The sequence below is a fragment of the Gekko japonicus genome, unplaced genomic scaffold (assembly GCF_001447785.1).
Source record: "Gekko japonicus isolate JY-2015 unplaced genomic scaffold, Gekko_japonicus_V1.1 scaffold33, whole genome shotgun sequence".
Classification (NCBI taxonomy): Eukaryota; Metazoa; Chordata; class Lepidosauria; order Squamata; family Gekkonidae; genus Gekko; species Gekko japonicus.
The window spans coordinates 334,968-344,714 of NW_015174272.1; the positions used below are offsets into that span (position 1 = coordinate 334,968).

Here is a 9,747-nt window from a genome sequence, read left to right on the forward strand (position 1 = left end):
GATTATATTATCCTGTGTCAATGGTGAGGATTCAGGCTGGGAGATACACATATCAGCCAGCCTAAGTTACTTTCCCCCAGGAAATTATTAGGGTCTTGGGCAAGTGGAAGTTTCAAGAGACTGGCCAGAGATGAGACTATTCCATGTCACATCAGTTATGCAGTGATATTAGCATAAGAACATAAGAAAAGCCCTGCTGGATCAGACCAGTGGTCCATATAGTTCCACATCCTGTCTCACACAGTGGCCAACCAGTTTCTCTGGAGGTCCAGCATCAGTACATAGATGCCAAAGCCTTCCCCTGACGTTGCCTACTAGCACTGATATTCAGAGGTTTACTGCCTCTGAACATAAAGGATCCTTTGTCACCATAGCTAGTAACCTGTCCTCTGTTAATCAGTCTAATCCCCTTTTAAAGCTGTCTATTCCTGTGGCCATCACTGCATCCTCTGGCAGCAAATTTTACATTTTAATCACTTGCTGTGTAAATAAGTATTTCCTTTTGTCCATCCTGAATCTACTGCCCATCAGCTTCATCGGATGCCTTTGAGTTTTAGTATTTTGGGAGAAAGAGAAAAAATTCTTTGTCAATTCCACCCATGCGTAATTTTATAAACCTTGGTCATCTCCCCCCCCCCCGTTGTCTCTTTTCTAAACTGTAAAGTCCCAAACTCTTCAGTTTTTCATCATAGAGAAGGTGCTCCAACCCCCTAATTGTCTTAGTTGCCCTTTTCTGTACTTTTGCAAACTCTGCAATGTCCTTTTCGAGATCTGGTAATCAGAACTGCACACAGTATTTCAAATGAAGCCACACCATAGATCTATACACAGGTATTATAATATCAGCTATTTTACTTTCAATCCCTTTCCTAATGATACCCAACATAGAGTTTGCTTTTTTTACCACTGTAGCACATGAGGTTGGCACATTCATTGAGCTGTTTACTACAACCCCAACATCTTTTTTGCTCTCAGTCTCGGACATTAGGCTGACTGGCCTGTAATTACCTGGTTCCATTCTTTTTAAAAATCTAAAACTTTACAAGGTTGTGTATTTTCTTGAATCCATTGAGGTCCCTGCACTCAAAAAAGAATGAAGCACCTACATGGAGATGATTGAGGATCCAATGCCTCCACAACAGGATCTGTAAAAATTATTTTCAGAAGCATTTTGTCAGACTTCTGGTCAGCTACTTGGTGCATCACATTGTTGAGTAGCTTTATTTTAATGTGTGGATATCATAGGTAGAACTTTCACATAATTTTTAAAACAAAAGACAATATACTACATATAGTGTTAACCAATAGGATTGGATCCCATGATCTGTCTGGGGAGGGCACTGATGGTTGTGAATCTTTCCTGCATTTCCTACCCTCAACAGTCTCATCCATTTCAAGTCCTAGGAAACCTAGAGCTGGAAGGGACTCCCAACAGTCATCTAGTACAATGCAGGAAATTCACAGCTAACCCCTCTCCTGTACTCCCCCAGGGACCCCTGCCCAGAGGAAGGCAAAAATTCTCCAGGATTTGTGAACCAATGTGGCCTGGAAGAAATTTCCTTCCTGTCCCCAGAGTGGCAATCAAGAAGATGAGGAGGAGATTGGATTTATACCCCAGCCATCACTCAGAGTCTCTGAGTGGCTTACAAACTGCTTTCCTTTCCCCTCCCTACAACAGACACCCTGTGAGGTAGGTGGGGCTGAGACAGCTCTTTCAAGAACTGCTTTCAAAAACAGCTCTGACAGATTGATGAACAGCTCTGATAGAACTATGATCACAGTTCTTGCAGAGCTGTTCTCTCAGGAGCAGTGATCTTGGAACACTCAGCCCCAGCTATCTTACAGGGTGTCTGTTGTGGGAAGAGGAAGGGAAGGAGATTGTAAGCCTCTGTGAGACTCTGAGTGAAGGGTGGGGTATAAATCTAATCTCTTCTTCTTCTAAACATCTCTTGCCTTGAAAACCCTATGGGGTCACCATAAGTCAGCTGTAACTTGACAGCGCAGGAAACAGAAGATTTAACCAGCATGACCTCAGAGGCTACCGGAGAGTTTTAAAAATTACCCATGTATGCCATAAGCTGGCTGAAACTTTACAGCACTTTCCACTACCATATGTCATTGGCAGAAGATTTATAATTACGTTAATCTAATCAACTGCAAATATGACAGATTGAAGAAGGGGTCTTTTCTACTTTTCCTTTCTCTCAGCAGCTCCCTGTGCCCTACAAAACTCCCCCTGAGGGTTGAGGACTCCTGGGGATGGTATAAGATGGGCTTCAAAGGGCTGCTGTGCGAAGGGTAAACCACCAGCTGCTGTTTCTCCACTTTCCTCCACTTGCATATAACCAGGAGATGGGGATTTCTGTCAGTTCCTCCTTGCCCCAGTGCATCATCATCTGCCAGTCCCAAGGATTCCCTGATCCTCCAGGAGCAACTTTGAGGAGGGTGCAAGGCGGTACCCTCTTTGGTGAGGGGAGGGTGCAAAGCTGGTGACAGTACCTTTTATGAACTCTGCAGTGTTTAGTGCATTGGATCCAAGCCAGTGATTTCACTCCAACCTAGGTAGTACTGCAGTCCAACTTTTTGAGCTCTGTGGTCAACTGGCAGTTTTTTAGGGACCAAACGTACAACATTCTGACTGAACTTTATTACCCTGCAATCTTAGCTGCCAAATAAGAATGGCTTGGACTGGAAAAATCCTAAATTTGACCCATATAAGCATGGACTAATGCAAAACCTTGCATATAGGAGAGAAAGTAACATTCTATATAGTGCAGATAACTTGTAGGGTGCAATGCAGAATTGAAGTTAGGAAAATTATTTGGCGTGAGAAGGGGAAGGGACCAAATTTACTCACTCTTGCCTCTTTAGTCAGCAGAGGTCTACTTTTGGAAAAGCCAGGAAAAGTGAATTTTGCTCCCTTCCCTTCCTCGCTGTAGCTCACCAGCCTGCATGGCTGTTACACCACATGTGTCTCACCAACATGGGAATTCACTTTTCTAGATTCAGAAATGGTTGCTGAGAGGTTGGAAAAGCATTGACAAACCACTGGATCCAAACCCATATTGTTTATTCTACAGTCTGCAAGCACATTTATGGTGTCTGCTGCAACGCAAAATGAAAGATTCATCACTGTACCCTGAGTGCTTTCACAGGTCAGCCTTACCTCAAAAACCCCACCTTTCCTTGAGATGGAGAAGTGGTAGAGTCAGTAATGACCACCAAGGCCGTCCCAATTTTTAGGTCTCTCACATAATGCCTGTGTCCCTTCTGCTGATATTTCCCACATTTTTAGTCAATCTAATATTTTGTGGAAAATTAAGAAATTAATTGAATTGTCTGTCATAGAACACGTTACTCGGTGTTGGTAAGCAACCTTATTCTAAGGGTAGATGTATTCCTTCTATTATGAACAGTTGTGCTTTAAAGCCTAACAAAGCACTGAGTGGTTAAAAAAACACCTATTTTTTTGTACAGTTTTCTTAGAAATGCTTAGGTTTTTTTAGGAGAGAAGCAACAGAACCACTAGTTTAGGCAGTCTGCTTCTCTGATCAGGGAACTAATCATCATGAACACTTACATGTTTTTAACATCTTTGCTGAAATTAGTTTTGAATAGGGATGTAGGGTATAGTATAAGAAGACACTCTTTTCATTTAAGTGAGGAATATGGAAAGAAGGTAGATTCAGGTGGGTAGCCGTGTTGGTCTGAAGCAGTAGAACAAATCTTGAGTCCAGTGGCACCTTTTAAGACCAATAAGGTTTAATTCTGGGTATAAGCTTTTACATGCATGCACACTTCATCAGATACATCTGTGGTAAGGTAAAGGTAAAGGTTCCCTTGCTCGAAAGCCAGTCGAATCCGACTCTAGGGTTGCGGTGCTCATCTCCGTTTCAAAGCCGAAGAGCCAGCACTGTCCGAAGACGTTTCCGTGGTCATGACTAAACACCAAGGCGCATGGAATGCTGTTACCTTCCCACTGAAGCGGTACCTATTTATCTACTTGCAATTTCTTGCTTTCGAACTGCTAGGTTGGCAGGAAGGAAGTTCTAAAATAATGTAGCAGGTCATATGATCATACCCATCAATTTTGGAAATCATGTTAATGTTTTAGCGGTGATTCTTAATAATGGCCTTTTTAGTGGTTTGATTACTTGGTTTGGGTGAGTTGAAAAAGCATGCTGGCTTACAGCAAACCCTTAGATATTAAGCTGTTATTCTTTGTGTTTATTTTGCAAAATAGCATAGCTATATATCATTTATCCTAATCTTTTCTCATAAACCATTATTCTGATACTGTCACAGAGAGGAGGATTCAGAATGTGAAAGAGATAAGAAAATTTGGTACTATAGCACAAGAGTCCAGCTGGCGGAATTAATTGAATGCCTTGACAAAGACTACTGGGAAATTGATCTCTGCAAAACGCTGGAAGAAATGCGTGAAGAAATTTATCGGCATATGGATATAACAGAAGACCTTACCAATAAAGCACGGGGTAGCAACAAATCCTTCCTTGCTGCAGCAAATGGTAAGACTCTGCTTAACTAAATCCTGAATTGTTAATTACAGCTTTGTATTGCCAACCATGTCCTTTCTGATTTGAATTTCATTAATTCCTATCTCAGCAAAGATTATTTCTAGGAAGAAAATGCACGTCTTTTACAAATAAGGAAGACCTGGTTTTATGTTATAAATTAGACTTACACAGTGAAGTGACTATTCCCCGAAGTTCCTTGTATAGTGACATTGGAATGTGTAAATTCTTTAGGCTTATTTGAGAAGGTTGCACTAAACTGACTGTCACTCATGGAGGAAAAAAGACAGACAATAGCCCAGAGTTAGTTTTCCCCTCTTTGTTCCTGTTCCTGGAAAGGCTCTAGACTTGATGCAAACAGTTTATAAGACAGAGTGGTGCTGTCTGTGTTTGTGGCTTTGCATCCCAGCTTCAAAACTTACAGGAGAGGAGGCTGTATATATGTTGATGGCTGTAGAACCTGCTTGTATGACTTTTCCTCAGGGGCTGTTATTTTTGTAACATTTTATAATGCCATCTTTTGTATAGGTAACTGACTAAGAACAATAAAAGTACAAAAATATTCTAAAAATATTTTAATTTGCTACTGCACAGATTCAGATAGGCAGCTGCAGCTTTTCCTACGCAGGTGGAAACCTCCAAGGGGTAGATTTTATAAACACTTACTTAACATCCTAGAGATCTTGGATTACAAGGGAAATCTCTTTTCCTCCAAACACATCATAACGGTGCTACAAACAAGTACTTTTAAATGACTTGACTGTCTCTTAGTTATAGCAGATGCTTTAACTTGAACCTTGTTTTCATAATATTTTTGAGTGAATTAGTTAGCTACATTAATAAAGCAATACAATTTTCAATCAGTTGAATTACAGTGCAGTTCTTTGCAGCAGAGTATTTCTGCATAGGATTGCATTGTTACTCACTTAATGGTATATGTTGGAGTTAACTTGAGATGATAGGAAAATGTGCATGAACATAGTCCACTCTGTGCTTTTACCAGACTGTATGGAGAATGTGCATGTAACAGCACCATGAAGAAGGATATTGCATCTTCCCTGGACAATATACTTATTCTTCAGGTTGCATCATAGGATGTGCATGTGTCAGAAATTTGTACATTGCTCTCACTTTATATATATTCTGTCATCAATATACATAATCTCCAAAAGACATTGAGAGCCTGCACATGCTGACAGCATATGCCAGGAGTTTATATATCACATCTTCAACCTTTCCAGCCCTAGGACCCATGTTTAACTCCCAGGCAGCAGCATGGAGCCCACTGGAACTTCAAGCACACGACAGCACAGTCACACAACAGGAGTAGGAGAACCCAGAGGTATAGCCTCACTGGTGTCAAGGCTTTGTAATCCACCCAATATTTGTGACCCATAGGTTGAAGACCACTGGATAAGCAATCTAAACAGCCTTGAAATGATGTCAGAGTGTGAATTCATCTTAGAAATTTTATACATAGCTGTCAATATAAAAATATTTCTGGAAGAACGCAGTACTTCGATTGCAAAACAAGGAATTAAGAAAGGGCAAAACATCACAATCAGTATCCAAAGATACAAGGCACTTTGGGGCATGTGCTATTGAGTCTCTCCACATGCCTGTTTACAGCTCCCATGCCCTAGAAGGTTTCAAACCCTCTGAAATGGCTTTTCAGGGCAGAGGGGATTGCAAGTGGGGAGAAAGCAAGTGACACCCCCCCCCCCACATCAGTAGAAGCTCTTTCCTCTGTGCAGCTGGATTTTTAGATTCAGGCCTATCAGTTGTATAGCTTATGCTCTTAATTTCTTTATTAGCTGCAGTAACAAACACAGTGGTTTGGATGCACACCTCACATGACTAGAAGTGCTTGTGCGGTATGTGTGTGTGATTTTCACTTATCTCCCCCTGCAGGCAGAGCTCTGCACACAGTTCTCTGGATCCTATCCAAAATGGTTTTCCAATGCTAAGACTAAGAACTCAGTACTTGGGAAGTGCCTTAAACTAGCACTTTATTACTTATAGTACATGATAATTTCTTGCTCTGAGGGAGAGGGCATCTTGACATGGGTTATTCTTCCAGAGTTCCTGTCTTGTGGGCAAAGTCACCCATATCTTCAGTTCATTTCTTGGCTTGCTAAGGAGAGATGGCTTTTGCGGGAGCTGCTTAGCAAGGCTCCTACAACAACTAATGCTCCTGTTTCTACACTTCTTCTCATTTCTTTATTCTGTCCCTCAATTCCTTTTTTTGGCCTACACCCCCCCCCCGGGAGGGTAGAGTGGCTGAGGCAGTGGAGATACCATGGAGAACTTCAACAAAGCATTCATTTCCAAGGAGAATGGGGACCTCCCTGTCCTCTGAAAAATGGGAGGAAGGGACTAGTCCCCAGCATCATCTAGCAGGCGCAAACCTGCAGAACAGCGGCTAATGGCAGGTGAGCAGAGGCGATAAGAGGAGCATGCCTCACAATTCAACTGCGCCTTAGAGGATGTCTCAACAGCAGCAGCCAGAAGATCCTCCACGCCAGTAAAAATGGCGGACACTTGGGTACGGTGCTCAGGGCCACGATGGAGCAGTCAGAGAGACAGAACACTATCACAGAGCAAGGTAGAGATGTCTTCCTTTCCTCTCAGTCCCCATTTTCTGGATGCCCCATGGAGATAGCAAGCTAGCTTCGCCTTGCATTGTTGGAGGAAGTCCGGTCATTCTTATGAGGGAGCAGGAAAATATATTGTTCAAGGTCCTCCTCTAGATCACACATACACCCCCGATTGTTTAGATGGGGAAACAGGAGGATTGCTCAGATAGGAGGCAGGTTGCAGGGATTCAGCCCTTCCTGACTAAGGTGGCACACACCAAAAAAAGCAGTGTATGGACCCCACCCTTTTCACAATGACCCAGCCTTCTCCTATGGGGACTTAGTGGAGTCAAAGAGTTCTTCCACTAAGGAAGAAGGGGAAATGGCTGAGGAGGAGATAATAGTGTGAGGAACCCAAATGTCTGTTTAACCAAGAGCACTATAAGGGACTATTAACCAAGGGTGTGATGGCACCAAGATGGCACCAACTCAGCCCTGCTGCACTTGTCTTCATATCCAGAGATTCCCTACTATAACCATAAAAATACCTTATCTCTTTCATTTCAGACCCAATCATCCCTCTGGCTGTCAATAATTGTTCATCGCTAGGTCCAATTCTAGCATTGAAATCATCAGCAATTAATAATTTAGCTCTGGGGTAGGATGTTACTAATCTTTCAACTAAATCCCATTGCTTCCTCCAGTTACTCAGAAGGGTATTTTTATCTTTAACAGGTGGCAGATAAACTGATATAACAGAATCATTTCTAAATTTTGTATATACAGCTAAGGCTAATAAAGAAAGCTCCAATTCTATTAAAGTACATTGTAATCTGTTAGAAAATAAACAAACCAGACCTACTTTGGGGCACCTTCCATTATTGCCTACTTGAGTCTTAACTGAAAATGCTGCACATCATGTTAAAACAGATTTCATTGATCAACCAAGTTTCCTGGAATAATATAACATGGATTATTTTTTTTAAAAAAATTCAACAGCAGGTGTCTGGGCTTTAGAAATTCAACCAGCTTTATTCCAGGAGAATACCTTCACTTGAGATCCATAGAGTCAATCTTGCGTCATCTCTGTAGTAATACCTTGTTTGTATACAACACAACCATTATCATTAGGTTTATATACTATCACTTCAGGCTTCACAGGTAAAGGGACCTCTGTCCCTGTATCAATGTTCTCATAAAACTGAGAGTTCGTAATCAGTTGAAAAAGAGAAGTAGGTATGTCAACTATATTTTTATCTTTTAAAAAGGGTGTTTGCTATTTCGGAAGGACTTTGGTGCAGTTTTTCTAGTTTTTGCTGAATAAGCCAAAATTGCTTTATTGTGTTACCTTGCTCACTCGCAGGCAGGGAACAGAAAGGTGAAAACAGATTAACCTTAATAGGTTTTAAAGAGGAGAAGAAGAGAAGAGGTTGGATTTATACCCCGCCCTTCACTACCCAAAGGTGTCTCAGAGCAGCTTACAAAGTCCTTTCCCTTCCCCTCCCCACAACAGACACCCTGTGAGGTAGGTGGGGCTGAGAGAGCTCTTGACAGAAACTGCTCTTTTTCAAGAACAGCTCTTATCAGAACTACGGCTTGCCCATGGTCATCCAGTAGGGTGCAAGTGGAGGAGTGGGGAATCAAACCCAGTTCTCCCAGATTAGAGTCCGGACGTGATGTCAGAAGGGGAAGCAAAAAGGGGGGAGGTATCTTCAAAAGCCTCCCCTTCCCTTCCCCAGCTGCGGTGCAATTCTAGAGAGAAGGGGTTTAAACTTTAAACCCCTTCTCTCTTCGCTTCCCCACCCCCAGCCCGCCTTAGCAGGCCGGCTGGGAAAGGGAAGGCTTTTGAAGACCCCCGCCCCTTTTTGCTTCTCTAGCCGGCCTACCAAGCGAAGCGAAGAGAGAAGCGTTTTAAAGTTTAAACCCCTTCTCTCTGCAGATCCCACAGAATAGAATGGAGAGATCGCGCCGCTGCTCCCCCCACCCCACCCCCGCTCGCCTTGGCAGGCTGGCTGAGAAAGGAGAGGCTTTTGAAGACACACACACACACACGTTTATTGCTTCCCCAGCTGGCTTGCCAAGGGGGGCGGGGGGGGGGGGGGCATGATCTCTCCATTCTAATCTATGGGCCATAGAATAGAATGGAGAGATCTGCAGAGAGAAGGGGGTTAAACTTTAAAACCCTTCTCTCTTCACTCCCCCCCCCCCCCCCTTTGTAAGCTGCCTGGGAAAGGGGAGGCTTTTGAAAACACACACACACGTTTTTTGCTTCCCCAGCTGGCCTGCCAAGGTGGGGGGGGGAGTGAAGACAGAAAGGGTTTAAACTTTAAACCCCTTCTCTCTGCAGATCTCTCCATTATATTCTAGGGGCCATAGAATAGAATGGAGAGTTCTCCCACTGAGGTGGAGGATATCTCCATGGGTTATTCCCATCGTTCCTTTAGGGAGGCAGGAAATACTTCTTTCTCCTTCCTGTTGGCGCCTTGGGAATAGCCCTGCCCCTCAGTTCTATTCCTGCCTCTTAGGGAGTAGCAGCTAGGGACAGAGCTCTGCGATTCTGTCCATCTACTTTCTCTTTCAATTCTTTCTATTTTGCTCTATATTGCTCTCTTTTATTCCTCAGAGTCTCTCTCTCT

At 42.9% G+C, this 9,747-nt stretch overlaps 1 protein-coding gene across 1 annotated transcript in view; it reads left to right on the forward strand.

Moving 5' to 3' along the window:
- BPTF (bromodomain PHD finger transcription factor) overlaps window positions 1-9,747 on the forward strand; it is a 122,461-nt gene that overhangs the window by 40,728 nt on the left and 71,986 nt on the right. The window contains exon 5 of the mRNA XM_015423639.1: window positions 4,306-4,529. Coding sequence (XP_015279125.1) covers window positions 4,306-4,529 — 224 coding nt within the window. The remainder of the gene's footprint in view (window positions 1-4,305; window positions 4,530-9,747) is intronic.